A 24,205-nucleotide genomic window follows, 5' to 3' on the forward strand; every position below is an offset into this window, starting at 1 on the left:
GCACTTTGGGAGGCTGAGGAGGGAGGATTGCTTGAGCCCAGGAGTTCGAGACCAGCCTGGACAACATGGTGAAACCCCATCTCCACTAAAAGTGTAAAAAATTAGCTGAGTGTGGTAGCGTGAGCCTATAGTCTCTGCCACTCGAGAGGCTGATAGGGGATGATCACTTGAGTCCAGGAGTTCAAGGCCACACTGAGCTATGACTGGACTATGGCACTCCAGCCTGGGCAACAGAGCTGGAGAATAAGCAAATAAATGATACCAAGAATATCAAAAGATTATTTTTAAAATCTGTGAATCTAAGTTAAATTCATCATTGTCAGATTGTCCCTGGAAGATAAATTCTAAAGGAGAAAAAGAAACATAAAGTATCAATGAGATAGTGTCCTCCCATCCTGCTCCTCCCACCCTCCCCCACAAAAAAGAAAGAAAGGTTTGGTTTTGCTATGAAATTATATCAGAGCTTCAAGCAAAGTTTTCAGTAAATCACAAGTAATTTATTGCAATTTCCACATATAAAGAATAAAGTAGAACTTTCAAACTTTTTTCTTTTGAAACTGTTAGAGCATGAAAACCCAAACCTGACAAAGGTACCTGACAAACAGAGCATTAAAACCCACACACTCTCTCATTCATGACTAGTGATGCAAACGTAGCACAGTGGGAAAATTATGCCACACAACCACATGAGCCTTATTCTCTTGAATCACTATTAGAAGATCTGGTATGATTCCTGCTGGCAAGATGTTAAGGAGAGAATACACGGTTCCATCCATATATGTTAGAAAGACCTTTGATAAAATTCAATATTTATTTCTAATTTTTTTTTACTCCTAGTGGATTATAAATACATCTATCCAAAAGCTGCCATCATGCATGATGGGTGAAATTCTAAAAACATCCCTTTAAGATCAGGAATAAGACAAAATGTCCAGTATTACTGTTACCGCTGTTAATTAACATTAACAGTTAATAACCAAATAAGCCAGTGCAGCTACAAAAGATAAAGATAAGAGATTAGGAAAACTGCTGGGAGCAGTGGTTCTCACCTGTAATCCCAGCACTTTGGGAGCTCAGGAGCTCCCAGCACTTGAGCTCAGGAGTTTGAGACCAGCCTGGGCAACATAGTGAGACCTCATCTCTGTAAAAAAAATACAAAATTATCTGGGTGTGTTACATGTGCCTGTGGTCCCAGCTACTTGGGAGTCTGAGGTGAGAGACTGCTTGAGCCTGGGAGGCAGATGTTGCAATGAGCTGAGATTGTGCAGCTGTACTCCAACCTGGGCAACAGAGTGAGACTCTGTCTCAAAAAAAAAAAAAAAAAAAAAAGATTAGGGATACTAAAATGAAAACACTAGTGTTTGGAGAGAAAACTGAATGGATAAACTGAATTGACATTAGGAAAATAAGAGCATTCTGTAAGATAGCTGAAAAAGCTGGTATTTATACACTGAAGTCATAATTGTTGTCTTTTAGAAGTTAGAGATAATAAGAATTTGAGTTTAGAGTCAAAAGGGTCAACCTCCATCAAATACTAATATTCTAATCAAAGAATTACTTAGGCGGACGTGATGGCTCATGCCTGTAATCCCAGCCCTTTGGGAGGCTGAGGCAGGCAGATCACAAGGTCAGGAGATCGAGACCATCCTGGCTAACACGGTGAAACCCCATCTCTACTAAAAATACTAAAAATTAGCCAGGCGTGGTAGCGGGTGCCAGTAGTCCCAGCTACTCAGGAGGCTGAGGCAGGAGAATGGCATGAACCCAGGAGGTGGAGCTTGCAGTGAGCCGAGATCACGCCACTGCACTCCAGCCTGGGCGACAGAGTGAGAGACTGTATCTCAAAAACTAAAACAAAAACAAAAACAACAATTACTTAACTTTAGGATGCTCTAATAATCAGAATTGATAGTGGCTTGTGAAGAGATAAATCACTTGAATAGAAGAGAACCCAGAAATAAACCCAAATGCTTCTGGGGGAGTATAGTATATTATAAACATGACATTTTAAACCAATGAGGAAAAGAAATCATTTGCAGCTCACCCCACCATAGGCAGCAGGAATAGGAAGTCATTGGAAGAATAAAAAGACGGTAAGAACAGAACAGAATTGTAGAACAGTACGTTTCTTGCTTCCCCATTTTTCAAAGTATTTTTTGCTTTTTCACAAATGTAAGTGTAATTTTGTTTTCTAAATGAATACTAATTCTTTTTTCTCTTTCTTAGATGAATGACAAAAATTACATCTTTAGAAAAAGAGTTGTTAGAAAAAAGCCTTGGCTGCGTGTGGGGGAAGTGACAACACAGAAGAGACCAGAGAAGAGCCTCCTGGAGGAGAGCTGCGCTTTGACCATGCTGTCCGGATGGGTGTGGTGCACTCTTCTGCAGTGTTCACTTCTATGCTTTTTCTATGGTCCCATTTCATAGAAAGATTTGGGGTGATGTTTCTTTCCCTCAACTTTTTATTTTAAAAACTTGCAAACACAGAAAAGTTGATAAAATCATGCAGTGAACATATGTATGCTATTCAACTGGATTCACTAGTTAACGTTTTGTCATATTTGTTTTCTCTCTTCCACGTATGGAAGATTGTATATGTGCCCTTCTTCCCCCTGAATGATTTCAAAGTAAGTTGGCAGTATCAGAGCATTTCACTGTTAAGTACTTTTGCAGATATCATCTAAGAACCAGGACATTCTCCTATATAATCACAATGCCATTAATCCACCCAAAAATTTTAACATCAATACACTAATGATATCTAATGTATGGATTATAATCAGCTTTCTGGCAGTAATCTGTTTAGAAGGCTTGCATCCTGTCACTGTCCACCGATTAAATTTTGAACTCTAACTTGAAACCCTGGTCATCTCATTGCCTTCTTTCTTATACCCATTAAATCCAAAGGAGCTCTCATTTTATTTCTACAGAAAAGAGAATGGAAAAGAGGGGAAGAGTCCCTAGTACCTTGGATAAAGTATGAGCACTTACTACCATATGTATTCTAGTTCTGTAGTTTTCAAACTTCAGGGAGCATCTCAAGGCTTATTAAAGCACAGATAGCTGTCCTTCCCCACTCTCTGATTCAGGAGGTGTGAGGCTGGCCCAGGAATTTGCATGTCTAACAAGTTCCCACATGTTGCTGATGCTGAGGGTCTAAGGAATACAATGCGTGAACCCGTGGTTTAGTGGATATCCACCTAATGAATACATGTTGTATTTCCTTTTGCACCTGTGATTACAGAGGAAACACCTTTCAACTGGAAGATATCATTAAACAGAGGATAACAGATCAGGTCAGTAAGAATTAAATTTAACTTAATTGAAATGTCACTCAAAAGTTTAGAAATAATATGACAGGCCAGACACAGTGGCTCATGCCTGTAATCCCAGCACTTTGAGATGCCAAGGCAGATGGATCACTTGAGGTCAGGAGTTCAAGACCAGCCTGTCCAAGATGGGAAAACTCCCTCTCTACTAAAAATAGAAAAATTAGCTGGGCATGGTGGTGCATGCCTATAGTCCCAGGTACTCAGGAGGCTGAGGCAGGGGAATTGCTTGAACTCGGGATATGGAGGTTGCAGTGAGCTGAGATGTGCCACTGCACTCCAACCTGGGCAACAGAGTGAGACTCCATCTCAAAATAAATAAATAAGATAAAAATAAAAATAAAGGGAAGATGGGGCAGCTTTGTGTACTGCATGTCCTGAAAATGGGCTGATTTCTCTCAAGAGGCAGGGATTTAAGCTCTGTAGCCTACATGGGATACATACAGGAGAAAAAAGAAGAAAAAGAAAAGAAATGTAAATATAAATAAATGAAAATAACACTTCTCCATGATTATAAAGGAAATCACATTGTTTTTGTAATAATTTGGATGACAAAATATAAAGAAAAATCTTTAATTTTGCCACTCAAAACATTCCGGTTTGTTGCTTTTCACACTTTTTATGCTACAAACATTTTAAAAAGTAGAATCATAGTACATGGTCTTTTGTCACTTACTATATTTTAAGCATGTTTCTATGGGAGAAATATATCCTGGCATCATCACTTTTAATCGCTGGGTGTATGGTAAGTGAATGATCGCCACCCCAGAGGTGAATTTCCTTCTATATATATTTTAATGGACTCGAGTGAGGATTTTTACACTGAATTCATAGAAGTAGAATTTCTAGAGGAAAATAGTATAAAACAGTTTTAGGATTTTTAAAAGAAATGTTGAAATCATCCTATAGGAAAATTGGTTGGGTTTATACTCCCACCAACAGGGACAGAGCTCCAGGTTCCCCCTTCCATTTGTCATCTTCACTGGTCTTTAAGCAGAAAATCTCATTGTTTTCATTACCTTTCTTTGATTTCTAGCGCTTTTGAATCTTTTTCATTTGCTTATTGGCCATCTTTATTCTTGTGGGAGGTGCCGGTTTCTCCATTGTCCATTTTCTGCTGGAAATCATTCATTTTTTTTTCTGAGTAATTTTAAAGATTTCTTTATAGGCTAAGGATACAAACCTTTAATCTGTCATTGAGGTTACAAAGACCTTCTCCCAGTAAGTAATTTGTCATTTCACTTTATTTATTTATTTTTTGCTAGCAAAGCACCAAAGTCAAATTTCAGTTAATTTTTATCCTGCTGAATGAACACATTTTAACTTAGTGATTTTAGTGGAAACAGGAGCAGGACAGAATGTAATAACTAGATCTTGCTCTGTCACCCTAACTGGAGTGCAGTAGCATGATCATAGCTACTGCAGCCTCAAACTTCTGGGCTCAAGTGATTTTCCCACCTCAGCCTCCCAAGTAGCTCTAGGACTACAGGTGTGTGCCACCAAGCCCAGCTAATTTTTAAATTTCCTTTGTAGAGATATGAATTCACTATGCTGCCCAGGCTGGTCTGGAACTCCTGACTTACCCCACCTTGGCTTGCCAATATGCTGGGAGTAGAGGCGTGAACTACTGCTCCCGGCCAAGAGCTTACTTGTGTTTGCTAGCGAGATTCTTGCTATCTTTTTATATTTGAGGCTTTCGTGCTAGTGCTGAAGTATTACACTCACCATCTGAGGTTTACAGGACTTTTGTTTTAATGTTGAATAGAGGGAACTGTTTAGTTTTGCACCTTTGCAAGTATACAAAATGTGCCTACCAGGACTTTGCTTTATATCCATTGACAAGCAAGAAGTAACACAGTAAAAGTATGCCTGGCTACAGGCTGTGGAAGAATGGAGTATTCTGGTTTAATTCTATTAACTTGGAAGGATGAAGGTGAAAAAAATTCAAAACTTTAATTTCCTGTTGAATGCAATTTGAAAATATAGCCAGTGACTCCACTTTTCTTCTCTAGTAAGTTTGGACATTCAGATCTACATTGCCTTTTATCATAGAATTCCTAGTGCGCCGGAGTCTTATATTGTGAAGATCCTTTTCTAAAACTTTAGATGTAAGAGAATAGAAATGATATTGGATGAGATCAGGCTGGATGAGAACTGATACCTGTAAATATATTTTTTAGATGAAATCTCTGATTGCCACACGTTTTCTTATTGAACTCATAAAAATAAAACACACTGGCTGGAGGGTGGAAGTAGGAAGGAGATTTATGTCTTTTAATTGCATGTCATTGTTTCATATCGAGACAGAACATATAGTATCCCTGGCTTTGGACCTATAGAAGGAAACACATTTTTCTACCTGCTGTATGGCAGAGGTTCCTGAACACCTGGACAGCTTATTGCAGCACGGATTGCTGGGCCCTACTCCAGAGTTTCTGATTCATCAGGTCTAGGGTGGGGCCTGAGAATTTACATTTATAAGAAGTTCCCAGGTGCTCCTGGTCCAGAGACTATATGTTTGAGAGCCACTCTTACATACTAACTGTAAATTGTAGAAGTCTATAAAAAAGCTTAGTTTGGTCTGAGATAAGAAGCACACAGGTAATGGAGCAAATCATGAAAAAGTCAACCCTTGATCCCAGGTAACAAGTAATACACAGTGACAAAACACAATTCTTGGTTTTCATGATTGCAAGTCATAGCCAAGTATCTAGTGAGAAATTCAGTTTCATTTTCAGGGCTTAGAGGCCAGGTGATTCTAGAAAAATAGGATTTAGTGATTAACCTCATGAGAGTGGGAGTTATTTATGTCCTTTTTCTCTCCCCCATCACTTACCATTTAGCCTTACATTAGAAGGGTCCTGTATTTGCTTTAACCCTGTAAAGAACTTTGAGTGCTTATTAAACAGAAAGCTTTGTGTGTGTGTGTGTGTGTGTGTGTGTGTGTGTACGTATATATTTAGAGACAGAGTCTCATTCTGTAACCCAGGCTGAAGTGCAGTGGCATGATTTTGTCTCACTGCAACCTCTGCCTCACAGGTTCAAGGGATTCTCCTGCCTCAGCCTCCCAAGTAGCTGGGATTACAGGCACCTGCCACCATGCCCAGCTACTTTTGTATTTTTAGTAGAGACAGGGTTTCATCATGTTGGCCAGTCTGGTCTTGAACTCCTGAATTCGGGTGATCCACCCACCCCAGCCTCCCAAAGTGCTGGGATTACAGGCATGAGCCATCACGCCGGGCTCAAAAGCTTTGTGTTTTTAAAGATATTAGACATGTTTCTTGTTTTTTTTTTTTTTAAACTTAACACTAATGTAGGAGAATAAGAGAAAGTTTTTCTAAAAAAGAGAAAACATTGTGATTACTTTATCTTATTGGAATGTTGGATACTAAAGTCTGCTTTATCAATCATCAAGCACACTATAAAATTTCCATTTTAATAGGATTTGTACCTCAATTGAGGTAATAAAGTTTTAAAGTTTTTCAAGTGAAAGCCAGCCCCGCCCCTCTCCTGGAGTGGATGGGGACAGCAGTTGCATGGGCAGCTTTCCTTGTGACAACACAGGTCCTTCATGACACGCTGCTGTCTGGCCACACCTCCTTTTCCTTTCATCTTTCTCATTGGCCAATGGGCTTCAAGCATTAAGGCCACGCCCCTATTCTGCATTCTAGTGCAGCCCTGGTTACGCCTCCTCTGGCTCAGTCACACAGCGACGTAGAGGTGACTGGAGGTGTATAGTTGTCCTCACCTGGATCATGCTGATGTGGCCCCAACCCCACCTCCCTGACAATCCCCACCTCCCTGACAATCCCCACCTCCCTACCCATCCCCACCTCCCTACCCATCCCCACCTCCCTACCCACCCCCACCTCCCTACCCATCCCCACCTCCCTACCCACCCCCACCTCCCTACCCACCCCCACCTCCCTACACACCCCCACCTCCCTACACACCCCCACCTCCCTACACACCCCCACCTCCCTACACAGCCCCACCTCCCTACCCACCCCCACCTCCCTACACACCCCCACCTCCCTACCCACCCCGACCTCCCTACCCATCCCAGCCCCCCTACCCACCCCCACCTCCCTACACACCCCCACCTCCCTACACACCCCCACCTCCCTACCTACCCCCACCTCCCTACACACCCCCACCTCCCTACCCACCCCGACCTCCCTACCCATCCCCACCCCCCTACCCACCCGCACCTCCCTACCCAACCCACGATGTACAAAGAAACCCGACAGAACAAATTGGCCGAGGCCAAGGAAAAGGTAAACGCACCAGCACCCCAACCCAAGTTGAGGCTCCCTCTGACAGCCGAACTGCTGCCAGTCTGTGCCACTCCCGAGGCACACCGGGCTGGGCCCCCCCCAGTACCTCTGGGATCCCCACACCAAAATCTTGTCAGTCAGCCCAACCCCCACATGAGTCCTGCCCCTGCCCTGCCCGGCACCCCAGGGTGACTTTGAGCAGGTGACTCCCGGGGCTTCCAACTCCATACTCTGCCCTTACCTCCTGCTACCCCAAACCCGACCTCCCTGGGTTCTTTGGGCTCACATCTCCAAGGACCTGGGTGCCCCAGAACCTGCCCTCACCAGTTGCCACAGGGTGACTTTGGGGACGTGACTCCTGGGGCTCCTTGTTCCTTACTTGGCCCTCACCTCCTGCCGCCCCAAGCCTGACCTCCCGGGGCTCTTTGGGGTCACATCTCCAAGGATCTGGGTCCCAATTTTGTGACCCCCCTCCCCAGTCTCAAAGCGGCAACTTGGGCATTGCACTCATGTGTCCCCCCCACCCCCACCACTGCACCGAGGAGTGGAATGTAGTGATGTCACAGTCCCTCTACAAACTGTCATTACTACCACGAGACCGGCCTTTGGTCTTAGGACCCAGTCCCCTAAGTGTTCTTGCCCACTTCTGTTTCCTCTGGTTGCAGCACAGGTTTCCAGCTGGAAGGGGAATGGGGACCATGGGACCTAGAAGAGAGAGGTTTCAGGCTGCCTGACTTCCTTACCACAGACGTTGACAGTGTGAAAAGCCTACACCTCCCCCATGAGCTCCACATGTTGACAATGTCTCTGGGTGGCAATGGGAGAACGGGTTGGGTTGGATTTTCTCCCAGGCTTCTACTCTCCAGAGAGACTTTAACATTTTTTCTGAGTTCTGCACCTCAGATTTGAATTCTCCATTGTTCTGGGACCAGAGTGCCCCTCAGTCACTGGTTTCTGGAGTGAGATCTGCTTATCTTCTGTGGAACAGATCTTGGGAAACTGGACTTGACAGCTTGAGTCTTCCTCATCTCATCTCAACCTGGGGTACTTTGAGTGCCACAGGATAAATATGGGGCATCTTTCTGAAGCATCAGTTTCCCTTGATTCTATTGAGAGATGAAACATTAATGTACTTAGGGACGAAAGTCACATAGATTTATAAGAGTATACAAAACTTCTCTCTGAAATGAGGCTTGGGTTGTCCTCTTTCTGCTAAATTCCCGGATTTAACAGAAAGGCTGCCTTCTGCCATGAGGATACATTGATGTAAAGGTTTGAGAGGTACTGGTGTACTTCTTAACACTAACAGACGTGTGAGGGTGTACAGTTCCTGCCTACTTAATATTTGCTTTTCTACCTCTGCCTCTGGTTTTGGTCCCTGGCAGCTGCTGATTTGTGGCAAAATCCCAGAGCTCAGAGTCAGAAAACTGAGTTTAAGTTCCATTACTGCCTTTTTTTTCAGCCATGGTATCAATCTCTCTCAGTCACTAAGTGATTGTGACAACACTTCCTACAGTTGGTGGCATTAAATCAGATGGTCTATAAGAGTATTTAGTATAAACTGTAAAGCAGGATGTGACTGTAGGAGCTTGTAGTTCTCATGAGTATCACTGCTCTTCCTTTCCACAGTTGAGAGACCATCATGCCCAGACCAACCCTAGTGTTGGTGCAGGAGCAAGCGACACCAAAAAGAAGAAAATAAATAATGGCACTAACTCTGAGACAACCACTTCTGATGGTTGCCACTCACCTGAGGATGTGAGTCTTGGCTGGCCAGGCTCCTGGGGACAGAGGGCCCAAGGGGTGGTGGAGGGTAATTGTTAAGATTGTGGAAGAACTGCCAGGTACTGGTTAAGAATTCTGGATTTGAATCCTACCTCTCCATCTGCTAGGGATATGATTTAAGGCAAATTGCTTGAGCTCTTTGGGCCTCTCTTTTCACATCTGTAAAACAGGAGTGGTATTGTTTTACTTGTATTTGTGAAGTTTAAATGAGATTTGTCATTGTGTTTTTATGTTAATCCCTAGTCCAGGGCCTGCTGTAAACTCTCCTTCTTGGGCTTGCATTTGCTGAGGTAGAGTTAGAGAGTATCAGAGGTTTCTGTTAGCTCTGAGAGCCTGACAGTTAAAGGCCCACTAGAATGGAAATCTCAGGGCCAAGGACTCCTGTCTGCCTTTTCTAGCCTCTATCCCCACTGTGAGGAACTGTCCCTGGCTCGTATGTGCTCAATGTTTGCTGAATGAATCCACCTTTCTAAATCACAAGCTGGCAGAAGGGTGGGCTTTTCTCACACTCCATCTCTGAAGGTTTCTGTTACTGTCTTTTCAAGAGAATCTAGTTTCAGACTTTGAGTTCCGTGGCTGTGGGCAAAAACCAACAAAGACCCAAATCCTTCTTCTTTGGGAGTTGAGGAGAGTTTACCAGTTTGTGTTCCCATTGGGTCTGAGAACTGTGCCTTTTAAATCCATTCCTGACCCCTGCCTACTGCTTCCTGGCCTGGGGAATAGAGTCAAGGAGGCCACCCTCAGTCACCTTCCTTTGACTCTCCCCACAGAAACAACAGAACCGAGCTCAGCTGGAAGAAGTAACGCGATTTCTTTGTTTGCTCATGACATGACCGCTGGGTTTGGGGGCACTCAGATGTAGAGGCCCCAGTCTCATCTCCCCCACTCCTAGCCTGGGGAAGAAGGCTCACCCCCCTTATTCCACCCCATCCCCACAGGGTCCCTGATGAACTGGTCCCATGGGTGGGCCTGTCCTGGGGCAGTGGTGCCATTCTGGGGGCATGTCTCTTGCTGTGCCATCTCTGCCTCCTCCTAGCAAGAGCTCTGTCTTCCTCTTTCTATAGGAAAAGAAGGCAAACCACCAACATCAGGAAGCTCTAAGGAGGGAGCTAGAGGTGAGTGGAGGGTGTGAAGTTCCCTCCTGTCCTCTGGGGAATGTTTCTTTGCTTCTCTTTCAGCATTTGCTTGTCTTTTCTCCCAAAGGCCCAGGTTCATACCATACGAATCCTTACATGTCAGAAAACCGAGCTTCAGACGGCACTCTATTACAGCCAGCAAGCTGTCAAACAGTTGGAAGGTGGGAATCTGGCACCCCATCATCCTTGAACCTGGCACTTTGACAGGCCTTTAGGGGGAGTCCTTTGGGCCACATCTGAATGTCTCTCATTCCAGGAGAGGCCAGGGATCTGATCGGCCGCCTGCATGATTCATGGAAGTTTGCAGGAGAGTTAGAGCAGGCTCTCTCTGCCGTCACTACACAGAAGGAGAAGGCGGATAAGGTGAGTCCAACCACTGCCCCATACACTGGGAGCCCAGCTTCGCAGATGGAGGAGTGAGCCTAAAGTTCCCTTCTGTAGGATGGAGTGTCCTGCCCAGAAGGCAGCATTGCCATTTCTTGCTGCTTTTGTGTGTGGTTGTTAGAGGCAGACTGGGGCTGAGTGGGCTGCTGCAGATGAGCTGGGGAGCATTGTAGGGAGTGAGCACTGGACATAGAACTCAGAGGCCAAGTGCCCGCCCTGCCCATCCTTGGCTGTGGCCTTGGCCAAGTCCTAAGTGGCGGTTAGGGTACTTTTACCATAAAGGTACAGAAGAGTATCTTGAGTATGTTATTATTTGTGTGGAGAGAGGGAGCAGGTATATATGTGTGTGTGTGTACATATTATGGTAATATACATAAAACATGTTTGTAAGGATTCATAAAAAAAACTCAGGATAGAGGCACAGTGTGGGGGGGAGATATTTCCCTTCTGGACTTTCTGAGTTTTGGACTATGCGAACGTATCACCCTTTCAAAAATTCGACAAAGGATTAATTTCCTCCTTCTTAACTGTGCCCCTACCTCCAGCGAAAGAATGGGCTTAGAGAATCAGATATACCTGGGTGTTGAAATCCCAGCTGTAGGTGATCTTAGGCAGCACTTAACCTTTAATACCATATGTTTTTCATCTACACAATAGAGATAATAATGGTAACCATCTCCTATGGAGGTTATGAGGATTAAATAGGATTATTAGCATAGTGCCTGGTGAAGCACTCAATAAAGGTTCCAACAGTGGTAGTAATAAGAATAATAACAATAGCAATATTATCTGATCTCTCTGGGCCCCTGTTAGCCAGCCCTAAATTCAGTCTCTTTCCCTGTCCCTTCCACCTTCACTGAGTTCTTTGAAAAACAAATGAGGGCCGGGTGCTCTCGCTCATGCCTGTAATGCCAGCACTTTGGGAGGCCGAGGTGGGTGGGTCACCTGAGGTCAGGAGTTCAAGACTAGACTGACCAACATGAAGAAACTCCATCTCTACTAAAAATACAAAATTAGCCGGGTGTGGTGGCACACGCCTGTAATCCCAGCTACTCGGGAAGCTGAGGCAGGAGAATCACTTGGACCCAGGAGGGGGAGGTTGTGGTGAGCCGAGATTATGCCATTGCACTCCAGTCAGGGTAGCAAGAATGAAACTCTGCCAAAACAAACAAACAAACAAACAAATGAAAAACAAATGAGACCATGGGCTTGGAAATGCCTTGAGAACATGTCAGGTGTGATTGAGAGTGAGGGAGTGTTACTGTGGAGTAGTCACAGTAGCTGTTGTTCCTGGTCGTCCAGCTACTCCTCTGCCTGCTCTGTCTTGACTTAACCTTTCTCTATTTGCAGTACATCGAGGAGTTAACAAAGGAGAGGGACACCCTGAGTCTGGAACTGTACAGGAACACGTAGGATGGGGGAAGGTGGAATGGGAGGTCTGGGGGCCCTTAGCGTGGGTGGTGTGCTGGGAGGTGGGGGGTACAGGTGAGCATGGGGAGAGGCTTCTACAGGTTTTCATGTGTGCACAGGGAAGCTCTAGTTCCGGCTGTGCCACTGACTCATGGGGTAGCCTCAGGCAACTCATGTCTTCTCTCTGGCCTGCCACCTGTGACCTTTAATTCCTGGGGTCCCTTCCAGTGCCACGGTTCTGTGGTTGTGGGCTGAAAGTAGAGGGTTGATCACCAAAGCGGTCCTTTCTGTTCTTCGTTCATTCCTTTCTCTACTGCCTCTGGCCATAGCATAACCGATGAGGAGCTGAAGGAGAAAAATGCCGAAATACAAGAAAAACTTCGACTTGTAGAATCTGAAAAGTCTGAGATCCAGCTCAACGTAAAGGAGCTAAAAAGGAAGCTGGAGAGGGCCAAGCTCCTGCTGCCACAGGTGAGCGGCTGCAGCCCCGGGGGTTGTGGGAGCCCCACCCAGCTGGGACCATGGTCTAGGGATCATGCAGGGTATGGGGAGGCTCCCGCCAAGAACTGGAAAATTTGGGTTCCTGTTCTGGTCCCACCATAGAATCCTCTAGAGTGTGCTAAAAATGTACAAATTGGGGCCCTGCCTGGGGAATCAGAATCTCAGAGTTAGTGCTTAAAATATTTTTTTAAAGGATACTGGATGAAAACCATTATTTTATAGATTACATTTATTTATTTATTTATTTTGAGTTGGAGTCTCACTCTTTTGCCCAGGCCAGAGTGCAGTGGCACAATCTTGGCTCACTGCAAGCTCCGTCCCCCGGGTTCACGCCATGCTCCTGCCTCAGCCTCCCAAGTAGCTGGGACTACAGGTGCCTGCCACCACACCCGGCTAATTTTTTGTATTTTTAGTAGAGACGGGGTTTCACCGTGTTAACCGGGATGGTCTCCATCTCCTGACCTCGTGATCCACCCACCTCAGCCTCCCAAAGTGCTGGGATTACAGGCGTGAGCCCCCGTGCCTGGCCTATAGATTACATTTATATGGCTAGCTCATGAGTCTGTTTCCTTCTGAGGTTCAAACCAACACTTTCACTATTCCAGCAGCAGCTGCAGGCGGAGGCTGACCACCTGGGTAAGGAGCTGCAGAGTGTGTCAGCAAAGCTCCAAGCCCAGGTGGAAGAGAACGAGTTGTGGAACCGCCTGAACCAGCAACAGGAGGAGAAGATGTGGAGCCAGGAGGAGAAGATACGGGAGCGGGAGGAGAAGATACGGGAGCGGGAGGAGAAGATACAAGAGCAGGAGGAGAAGATACGGGAGCAGGAGGAGAAGATGCGGAGGCAGGAGGAGATGATGCGAGAGAAGGAGGAGAAGATACGGGAGCTGGAGGAGAAGATACATGAGCAGGAAAAGATATGGGAGGAGGAGGAGAAGAGGCAGGAGCAGGAGAAGATATGCGAGCAGGAGAAGAGGCAGGAGCAGGAGGAGAAGATGTGGAGGCAGGAGGAGAAGATACACAAGCAGGAGGAGAAGATACAGGAGCAGGAGGAGAAGATGTGGAGGCAGGAGGAGAAGATGCATGAGCAGGAGAAGATATGGGAGGAGGAGAAGAGGCAGGAGCAGGAGGAGAAGATGTGGAGGCAGGAGGAGAAGATACGGGAGCAGGAGGAGATGTGGAGGCAGAAGGAGAAGATGCACCAGCAGGAGGAGAAGATACGGGAGCAGGAGGAGAAGATGTGGAGGCAGGAGGAGAAGATATGGGAGCAGGAGAAGAAGATGTGGAGGCAGGAGGAGAAGATACGGGAGCAGGAGGAGAAGATGGGGAGGCAGGAGGAGAAGATACGGGAGCAGGAAGAGAAGATGCACGAGCAGGAGGAGAAGATGTGGAGGCAGGAGGAGAAGATGCACGAGCAGGAGAAGATACGGGAGGAGGAGAAGAGGCAGGAGCAGGAGGAGAAGATATGGAGGCAGGAGGAGAAGATACGGGAGCAGGAGAAGATGTGGAGGCAGAAGGAGAAGATGCACGAGCAGGAGGAAAAGATACGGGAGCAGGAGGAGAAGATGTGGAGGCAGGAGGAGAAGGTGCGGAAGCAGAAAGATATGATGCGAGAGCAGGAGGAGAAGATACGTGAGCAGGAGGAGATGATGCAGGAACAGGAGGAGAAGATGCGGAGGCAGGAGGAGAAGATGTGGGAGCAGGAAGTGAGGCTGCGGCACCAGGAGGAGAAGATGCAGGAACTGGAGGTGAGGCTGCAGGAGCTGGAGGAGAGGCTGGGGGAGCTGGGGCGGAAGGCCGAGCTCTGGGGGGAGCAGACGAAGGTGCGTGGAAACCCTGGAGATCATACAGAACGACCTCACCACAACTTAGCAGATGGTGGTTGGCTCCCTCTGCTTTTCCACCAGTCTGTGGCCTACAGTTTAAATGGTGGGAAGAAGGGTGTGAGATTTGAGGCTGGGGAGGGAGGCATGGGCCTCTAGGCAAGGGAGGTAGTCATTTAGGCCTGGAGGAAGGGGCCAGGGCAAGGGGCCTGGGCAGGCGACAGAGCCCCGCAGTGCCCTCGCCACCCTGTTTATGGGCCCAGAATCTGGAAGCCAGCCACTACCTACCCTGACGCCTATCCTGCAGGTGGAGCTGAAGAGCCAAGAGGCTCAGAGTCTGCAGCAGCAGCGAGACCATTACCTGGGTCACCTGCAGCAGTGTGTGGCCACCTATCAGCAGCTGGCCTCTGAGAAGGAGGCACTGCCCAGCTGCAGCAGCAGGAAGCTCAGGGCGAAGCGGTGGCCGAGGTGGCCCACCAAGAGTTGCAGGAGACCCGGTTGAGGGAGGTGATGAGGGCGGGGCCCCAAGCGGGATGACCTGGCAACCTCCGTGCCTTCTCACTCTCTTTCCTGGCCCCTTAGGAGCACCTGGAAGCTGCCATCTACCGAGCAGATGACAAGAACGCACAAACAATAAACATGTAAAAGCCGGCAGCAAGGCCTGGAGAAGAGTAAGCTGCCACGTGACTGTTTAGAATAGAGTCTGAGCACAAACCTGAAAAAAAACATTTATTTATTTTAAATTGTGGCAAAATACTAGCCAGGCACGGTGGCTCATGCCTGTAATCCCAGCAACTTGGGAGACCGAGGTGAATGGATGACCTGAGGTTAGGGGTTCAAGACCAGCCTGGCCAATACAAAAATTAGCCGGGCATGGTGGCGCGTGCCTGTAATCCCAGCTACTTGGGAGGCTGAGGCAGGAGAATCGCTTGAACCTGCGAGGCAGACGTTGCAGTGAGCTGAGATCGTGCCACTGCACTCAAGCCTGGGTGACAGAGCGAGACTCCGTCTCAAAAAAAAAAAAAAAGTTCTTCCTTACATGTATGTTTCTATTGTGTTTTTTCTTGGTCTTTCTCGTTTAGTCTTGTGTTGTCTTATGGCATTCCTAATAAACTTTGTTCTGCCTCCAGAGAGTATTGACTTTGACTTTATGGCACACAACTGGAGTAAGGGCACATCGCCTTCATCTAGTTTGGGACTAAGCTGGTTCAAAGCAAGTTTTAGGTTTTATGATGGCTGGTCTATGTTTTATTCATTTGGACTCCTAGGGGTGGCCCTTCCAGGGTCCCCACCGAGGTCCCATCTCCTTCCTGGGACCCAAATTCTCATTAGATCATTTCAGCCCTGTGAGAGTGCCAAACATTCAGGTAGGCTCTCCAGCCCCTTAAGTACTACTTCATACTCAGTTTCTTAGCCTCTTAGCCCTCTACTGTTGACCAATCACCAAATGTGGGAAAAGCACCACAGACTGTCAGGGTCACCTCCTAGGCATGGTCACTCAAGTTCTGGCTGAGGTTTTCAGTTACCTTTCAACAATTGTTTTTGATTGGGGGCAGGGCACACTTTTGTCCAGTTTTTCTAACTGCTCTTGTGGGGAGGCGAATCTGTCACAAGCTCCTCTGCCTTTAGTGAAAGTTGAAAACCTCCATCTGTCCTTTTTTTGTTGTTTTTGAGATGGAGTCTCGCTCTGTTGCCCAGGTGCTAGTGCGGTGGCACGATCTCTGCTCACTGTAACTTCTGCCTCCTGGGTTCAAGCAATTCTCCTGCCTCAGCTTCCCAAGTAGCTGGGATTACAGGCGTGTGCCACCATGCCTGGCTAATTTTTTTGTATACCTTTAATAGAGACAGGATTTCACCATGTTTTCCAGGCTGGTCTCGAGCTCCTGACTCAGGTGATGTACCTGCCTCAGCCTCCGAAAGTGCTGGGATTACAAGTGTGAGCCACTGCGTCCAGCCCATCTGTCTTTTAAAAAAATGTTTTTAATTGGAGGTATAATTTATATTCAGTGAAATGCACAGATCTGGTTTACATTTTGATGAGTTTTAACTCATTTAACATTACCCATGGAACCTACCTCCTTTGAAGATACAGAGTATTTCTATCATCCAGAAAGTGTTCCTGTGCTTTCATCCTGTCCGGCACTCCCCCAGCAGCTGATGAACATGCTGAGGATATTGGTACTGGATTCTGGCCACCCCAAAAGAGCTGCTTTGAGAAGGTTTACCCAGCACTAAATCCCTGCCTGCTCTCTCAAAATTTCCATCTTTAAGGTGGTTGTACCTATAACCCTCCCTCATCAACTCAATAGATAGATAAACAAACCCTGAAAAATAAACTCCCCTTCCTGGCCCAGCAGCCCACAGCCTAATATTGACTGTATTCCCAGGCTTTCAGAAATGGAACTCGCCTGCCGGTTCACCCTCACTAGGGCGGCAGCTGCACAGGAGCAGCTGGGCTCACCCATTAAGCCAGAAGCCAATAGCTGGACAGTGACACTCAGACCCCAGCCTGGGCCAGCCTGGCTGAAAGCCCCCTTCTTTCCGTCCCACTCTGGAGAGAGGGGGCGGAGCATACACAACTCTACTGCCCTCTGCATCCTTCAGCTGTGCTTCCTCCTGGGAGAGGGAGCCGCTCATTAATTTGGCCAAAGCCTTCTTGAGGGCTGTAGGTTTCACAGGCTGGGTGTGTGGGGCCCACCGTTCTAGAGAGAGAGGCTGGTGTGTCAGAAGGCAGCCACCTGGCCAGAGGAGGGTCAACCCCCTTGGTGACCTCCTTCCCCCGGCTGGACACAGCGTCCTGCACTCTCTACATGTGACTGTTCCCCTCAGAGCTGCTTCCAGGGGAGGGGTTCTAACCCTGTGGGTGGGGACATTGTGTCACTTTACAGTGGGCCATGGCTCCCTCTGACATCGCCAACTCAGAGGCAGTAGAGAGAAGATGAGAAATTCCCTGGCCCCTCCTCCCTCAGCACCCCCACCTCTGCACACGTCCACATATGGAGGCCCTGACAATGGGCCCTGGGAGTGCCACCACCTGCGCCTCCTTTCCAGGCCTGCAGCAGCCATGTCCACTCTCCAGACCCTCACCCGCCTGGCTCAGTAGACGCTGCACTGCCTGTGGTCCTGCACCTACACCTGGGCCTCTGTACCCGTCAGTTCCCCCAGTCTGGTTCTTATTTTCCCCAACAAGTAGGGAGCCTGTAAGGACACCTGTTGAGCAAGCTGGGGGAGAGAGTAGGGTGGGGCTGGGGGGATGAGGAGGAGAAGCTCATGGTCATGCTGGAGACTCAGCTGAGCAGAGTCTCTGCAGGCCCCTTGGCTGCCTAGCCAGTGGTGATCCCACCCCCACCCTCATTTCTTCTTTGTTAACAAAACCATGACCTCATTAAATACTGGACACCTATAAACCTCATGGACCCTCCTCCAGCCTCCCCACCGTGTACTGGTCAGTCTAAGTCAACTCTAGTCATTTCATTCCTCTGGACATTGACTGCTTGGGGCTTGGGCATGAGCTGCCTCTTTGCCTGAGCCTCAGCCACAGGTATCCTCTGCACCTACCACGCTGATGCACTGGGCCAGGGAGAGCTCCGTCTCGATGGAGATGAGCTGTGAGGAGGTGGCGGCTGGGTGGATCAGGTTGTGGTAACGGGTTTTGTTCAGAAGGTCATCCATCAGTTTCTGCTCGGCATGGGCCACGCGGCAGTCCCCTGGGTAAACACACAGACATGCTGGGCCCTTGTGCAGCTGTCCCCCACTGCAGCTGACAGCTATGAAGCAGGAGCTGAGAGGGCCAGGGAGCACAGACACCCTGAGAGCTGGCTGAAGCAGTGAAGGCGCTGGTGGGCCTTTCTTTCCCTGGGGACTTCAAATGACATTAATGACAGAGCTCAGCTACCTCCTCCCCATGCCATACCTCTTCCTCCTCCCCCTCCCTCGATCAATGAACAGCATCCCACGCTCTACACATCTGATACAAAACTGGGTGTCTCTTCCTGACTCCCCCCTTGGTTCATCCAAGTAGCCCCCAAGTCCTGTCTGTCCTCCCATCTCCACGGCTACAGCCATGTCCCTGCCTCCCCCACCCTGCCCACCTTCTATTCTCTCCACCTGCACTCGGCCCCTGCCATCCGTGTGCCATACAGTGGCAGACTGGTCTTTCTACAGCAAGCTGGTGCAGAACTGGGTCTGAGGTGGTGCTTTCCCTATGAAGAGACAGGGCCTACATGGGGGGATTTTCTGGGTTCAGAGTTAGACCTACAGAGTGCAAGGTTTCTCTGAGGCACCAAATGGAGGGGTCGAGCTAGCAGCTGGCTCCTGGTCTGGAGCTTCAAGGAGGGGTCTCAGCTCAGAGCCACATTCAATAGCCGGCTTACATGCAGCCTCCGGCAGGGAGCCCCTGGAGCTTCCACAGCCTCAGATCTGCCCCTCTGCATACCCCAGATCTCTTGCCAAGGGGTGTTTGGGTCTTCATGTCATCTCCCTCCCATGTCTGGGAGTAAAGGTGAGGTGCAGGGACTTGCGCTTGTGTACTCTGGTGTCTTAAGGGAGAGTGTGTCAAGTAGAGTGGAGGCGGCTTGGAAAGAGGGAGACTCAGAGGAGAGTGAAAGACACATGACCAGGCGAGCCTGGGAGCAGGAAAAGAGAGTGAGCAGAGGAAACCGCTGGGTCAGGGGAGCAGATGGGAGGATCAGGGAATGAGGGTGGCTGGAGATGTGGGGGTGGGGACACTGGTGAGGGGCTGCCTGGCTCGCCAGGCTCAGGAGTCAGTTACATCCTCCCACAAGGGCCAGGTCATCTAGTCGCCCCAAAGCCCTCTCTCTGTGGGTGGGACCAGAGGGCCAAGAGCACAGATAACCCAGTTGAGCAGGACTGAGGCGGACTCAGGTGGGTGCTGGGCTGGACTCCTGGCTCTGGGGAGCAGCCGCCACCCTGCCTACTGCATCCACTTTCCAACTCGCTGCCTATCTGAGCAGATGCAATATTGGGCACCTTGTGAAACATGCTCCTGGTGCACCTGCTGCCTGCTGCCCCTCCTGCAGAGTGCCCAGGCTCTCCAGAGGGGATTCCTGTAGAGGCTTGGCCTAGATTCTGAGTCCTGCCTCTCATACCCGGGGCTGCTACCCCAGAGGCCAGCTGCTTGAGTACCCTGGAAACTAGTCTGTAGCCCCAGGCTACAGCTGGGTCCATCCCACAGCCCTTCTTTAGTGTATCTATTTGGACTGACTGCTCAGTTCATAGAGAGGGGTGTGTCTTGCCCCAGCCCATCTGGCATGTCTAAGGCAGCTGTGGGGTCAGAATCTGCAGCTCCCAGCCCCCAGCCCTGCAACAGTAGGAGAGGCTGGACCCCACATCTCTGAAGTCCCACTGGGCTGGTGCGAGCGGGCTCCCGAGTCCAGAGCTGCTCTGCAGGCTGTGGGGCTCATGCACCAGCTTTGAACCCACCTGATGTGCTCAGGTTGCTCACCTTTGGGCCTGTCCTGACTCTCAGGCATTCGGCTGAGCCTGAGGGCCTCTCCCTCATCTTGACCACCAGCTACAGGCTCTGACTTAGAGGTTCCCAGAACCTTAGACCATTTGGCCGGTCCCCCATTTCTCACCTGAGGAAACTGAGACCAGAGAGGGGAAGCAACTTTCTCAAGGACCCCCAGCAATTCAGAGGCAGAACCAGGTCTAGGAGCCTCTTCTCGATAGATTTTCTCCCTGTCCTCTGAGCCTTCTTTAGTGCCTCATTAACTTCCCTGTAAGGAAACTGCCCCCCTGAGGCTGGAAATGGTGCTGTCCAGAGTGGTGTGCGACAGTGACTGCGCCTGTGTTTCTACTTGTGAGTGTGTATGGGGGTGGGGATGGGGGGGGAATAAACGGCAGGGATTCTGGGGGCTGGATGCACTCCACCTCACCCCAAAAAGGGGCGCAGGAGAGCCCAGCCAAGCACAGCACATGCTTCGACTTTCCAATCTGCTGAATGCCTGTGAGGCCGGCTGGGCCCAGAAGACAAGGGACAGGCCTTACCCCATAGATGGCAGGGGGGGCCCAAGATGGGTGGAAGCTTCTGCTGCAACTTTGGGGGTCACATCCCAGCCCATGGGCTGACACTTAAGCAGAAAAAGCCACCTCTAGGAGTCAGTCGTGATCTAGTGATTCTGATGAGGAGAGGCCCCACCAGCCTGTGTCCAGGGTCTTGTCTGGGAAAAACTGCTCCCTGGCAGAAAGAGGCTAATAATTTGAGAGGAAGCCATAGCTGAAATCCTAAACTGTGTGACTGTGTGTGTCCAGTTTGAAAAAGCGTATCTGACCTAAACATTTATATTGAAAAAATGGAAAGATATTCCCCTTGTTTTGGAATACAAACTACAGAAAGCAACACTTAACAGAATCTCATCAGAAACGTCAGATTCTGCATCTGGAAAGGCACAGTGATTTTCAACTGCGGTGTGTGTCCTCAACTGAGGAAGGGAAGGTGAGATTTATACTTAGTAAAAGGCAGCTATGAATTTACCTTTTATAAAGAGCTTGCTATATACTATTAGTGCTTTTCAATCATGTCAGAATCAGCCAGATGCTTGTGGAAATGCAAATTCCCAGGCTTCATTCCCAGAGATTCTGGTCCTGTGAGCCTAGGGTGGGGCCCAGAAATCTCTATGGGGTGGTGCAGGCTGCCCCAGGACCACACCAACAAACACTGCAACTGGCCCCCACACATCCCAGTCCACAAATATGCAGGCAGGCATCTTATCTCCACAGAACAGATAGGGAAACTGAGGTCCAGAGTGGGGAAAGAAACGTCACGGGGCCACCCAGCAAGTAGTAGCAGAGCCACGATACACCCACTGTCTGCAGACACCATCTCTGATGACAGCTCCACCTCCCCACAGGAACCTTGCCTACCCCCACCCCTACCTCCTGCTGCCCGTATGGTGGGTCTCTGTCCAAGGAAGATGCATCCTAGGTCCTCTAGGCTGACTGGGGCTCAGAGGAAACCTTGGCCCAGAGTGTAGGAGCTAGAAGGGTCCTTGGAATTCATGTGGGGAATTTGAGGCCCAAAGAAGGCAGTGCACATTTGAACTCTGTCTGGAGAAGGGCTGGGTCTCCTTCCTGAGTGGTACGTTTGACTTCACCAGCCTGGCCCTCAGTCAAGCTGGCTGTCCAGGCCCGCCACACCTCAGGGTGGGTGACCAGAGGTGGTGGTGCCATAAAACACATTTCCTGGGAGATCCACCCCCAAAGCTCAAAACATTCCAGGGCTGGTGAGTTGGGCAAGCCCCCTTCCCTCTCAGCCCAGTTTCCCCATCTCTACAACAGCTGTGCTGGTGGAGACTTCTCCCTGAGACTGAGCCACAGATTTTCTCCTGGGTGCCTACACCACCCATGTTGCCGGCTTCTCTGTGCCCACTCTTCAAGAAACTCAGCTCTCAGGTAAGGAAGGTGCCTTGGCTCTATCAGGAGCAGGAGCTGGTGCACCCCCAGCCTCCCAGACCAGTGGGGATGGCCCGGGCTGCCTATAAAGCTGCTGCCCAGCCCAGAGACACCCACCTGGGAGGGTGGTCCTGGCCCTCGCAGCGGCTCTGAGAAGAGGCGGCCCCCACTCCAAAACTGGCAGAGCCACCCACGCCTTCCCTCAGCCCAAAGAGGCTTTTAGGAAAATGAATCATCTCAGGTTCAAACCCATGGGGTTGCTGAAAGACAAGAAAGTGCGGGGCGAGCTGGCGCGAGGGAGCGCTGCTCCATGCAGACTTTGCAGGGAGGGCACTTAGGAAAAGGGACTGGAGTCTGGGAGGGTGACTAGCTCAGGGTTAAAGGGAGGGGATGGAGCTGGAGTGAGCTGGCCTCGTCCTCCCCCTTGGGCCTTCCAGCCTGGGCTCAGGCGATTCAAAGGAGCGAGCACCTCCCTCTCCCGGCCAGGGAGTTCTTGCCACATTCTTCAATCAGTACCATTCCCTTGGGGGCTGAGTGACAGCACCCACCTCCAGACCTGGCTGGAACTGCTGTCTCAATTCTAGATCCAAAAGAACCTCTGGCAGCTTCTCCATCTCCCTCTCAGTCCAGCCTCACCTCTTCGCCCGTGGAGGAGCTCCAACAGCTGCTCTCGCAACTGGAGGAACAAGGCAGGAAGGGCAGGGTCTGAAGAAGGAACCACCTTCGAAACGCAGCTCTGCCACCTTCTCTCCAGGACTCTTAGGCTTGCTATCCTATTGCGCCCTCGACATCCTTTTGCTATAATCTGGCATGTTGACATATAGTCTTTAAAAGCAACAACACTGTTGACGTGGAGCAGACTTCCCATTTGGGATGGTCTGGAGAAGTTAGGTTTGAGGGCATCCTCTCTTCTGCAAACTGCAGCAGTAATAGATGAGATATACAAAGTAAATAAAGGCCACACGCGGTGGTCACGCCTGTAATCCTGTAATCCCAGCACTCTGGGAGGCTGAGGTAGGAGGATCACTTGAAGCCAGGAGTTCGAGACCAGCCTGGCCAATATGGCAACACCCTGTCTCTACTAAAAATATAAAAATTAGCTGGGCATAGTGGTGCACACCTGTAGTCCCAGCTACTCAGGAGGCTGAGGCAGGAGAATCACTTGAACCCGCGAGGCAGAGGTTGCAGTGAAACGAGATCCCGTCACTGCATTCCAGCCTGGGTGAGAGAGTGAGACTCCATCTCAAAAAATAAAAATAAAAAATAAAGTACATAAAAAAGACATGCCCAGGCTGAAAAATAAGTTAATCTTTATCTCCATGAACGAAAAGCAGAAAAGAAATGCAAAGTGGTTGGAGGCTGAAGAGCCTGGACCCTGCTGGGCTTTGGGAACCAATGATGGTGGCAGGTCCTTTGGGATAAAGAGGGACCAAATGACTCCTAGCTAGAAGCTGGGAGCTTGGGTGTACCCCAGTACTTGAAAGGATGCTGGCCGGGCGCAGTGGCTAATGCCTGTAATACCAGCACTTTGGGAGGCCGAGGGAAAGTAACTCTTACATCAGTGTGAAAGCAAATCAGACAGGACAGGGGAACATGGAGGGGAGGAGAGCCAAACCAGGGCCTGGTTCCACCCGCCCCATTGGGCCAGAAGCACAAGTGGTTCTCTGCACAACATCAAGAGTGAGGACATGCTTTCAGCTCCACTTTAACTCAGGTTCCTAATGTGACAGCAGGCTTGTCAATCCCACTTGCCTCCGTGGCTCACACCAGAAAACCACCAGCAGTGTGAGTAAGGACAGAAGCAGGAGACAGAGGAGCCAGGGTTTGGGAATCCCACAGCAACCCACAGGCCCTCATCACACACGGCAAGGATGTGCCCTCACTGGGCTCACCACCACCACCAGACAGCACCTTCACTACCTGATAACCTGCCTGGGTAACACCACTGTAACACAAGAAACAGGTCTAGAATCTAGCATGTAGGCTATACCTGAAGGAGTAAAAGATGGTAATAAAATAAGATAAAATTTTTATTTCTTTAATATAAAATTTAGAGCCATAATCAAAATGTGTAATTCTGACGGGGTTCACTACTTATGAAAACTTCACAGCCCTCTATTTTCAAATGTAAATGGTATTCCACGGCTCCT

General features: G+C 49.0%; 2 protein-coding genes and 1 pseudogene across 9 annotated transcripts in view; 1 reads left to right on the top strand and 2 right to left on the bottom strand.

Moving 5' to 3' along the window:
• LOC134737562 (golgin subfamily A member 6-like protein 1) overlaps positions 1 to 15,774 on the top strand; it is a 96,109-nt gene extending 80,335 nt beyond the window's left edge. For 3 of the 8 annotated variants that reach the window (XM_063653115.1, XM_063653114.1, XM_063653113.1), the window contains exons 3-12: positions 2,227 to 3,296; positions 9,236 to 9,364; positions 10,162 to 10,191; positions 10,456 to 10,506; positions 10,595 to 10,688; positions 10,784 to 10,890; positions 12,262 to 12,320; positions 12,651 to 12,792; positions 13,428 to 14,567; positions 15,225 to 15,774. In XM_063653115.1, coding sequence (XP_063509185.1) covers positions 3,204 to 3,296; positions 9,236 to 9,364; positions 10,162 to 10,191; positions 10,456 to 10,506; positions 10,595 to 10,688; positions 10,784 to 10,890; positions 12,262 to 12,320; positions 12,651 to 12,792; positions 13,428 to 14,567; positions 15,225 to 15,287 — 1,908 coding nt within the window. In that variant the 5' untranslated portion in view covers positions 2,227 to 3,203 and the 3' untranslated portion in view covers positions 15,288 to 15,774. Of the gene's footprint in view, positions 1 to 2,226; positions 3,297 to 6,982; positions 7,607 to 9,235; positions 9,365 to 10,161; positions 10,192 to 10,455; positions 10,507 to 10,594; positions 10,689 to 10,783; positions 10,891 to 12,261; positions 12,321 to 12,650; positions 12,793 to 13,427; positions 14,568 to 15,224 lie in introns of those variants that run through there. The other 5 variants (XM_063653109.1, XM_063653110.1, XM_063653116.1 and 2 more) reach the window with 5 other exon arrangements.
• LOC134737557 (E3 ubiquitin-protein ligase HERC2-like) overlaps positions 12,022 to 24,205 on the bottom strand; it is a 61,192-nt gene continuing 49,008 nt past the window's right edge. The window contains exon 14 of the mRNA XM_063653127.1: positions 12,022 to 12,067. Within this exon, the coding sequence (XP_063509197.1) occupies positions 12,046 to 12,067 (22 nt within the window). The 3' untranslated portion in view covers positions 12,022 to 12,045. The remainder of the gene's footprint in view (positions 12,068 to 24,205) is intronic.
• LOC134738291 (uncharacterized) lies at positions 19,012 to 22,923 on the bottom strand (annotated as a pseudogene).

This window comes from Pongo pygmaeus, chromosome 16 (assembly GCF_028885625.2).
Source record: "Pongo pygmaeus isolate AG05252 chromosome 16, NHGRI_mPonPyg2-v2.0_pri, whole genome shotgun sequence".
Taxonomy (NCBI): domain Eukaryota; kingdom Metazoa; phylum Chordata; class Mammalia; order Primates; family Hominidae; genus Pongo; species Pongo pygmaeus.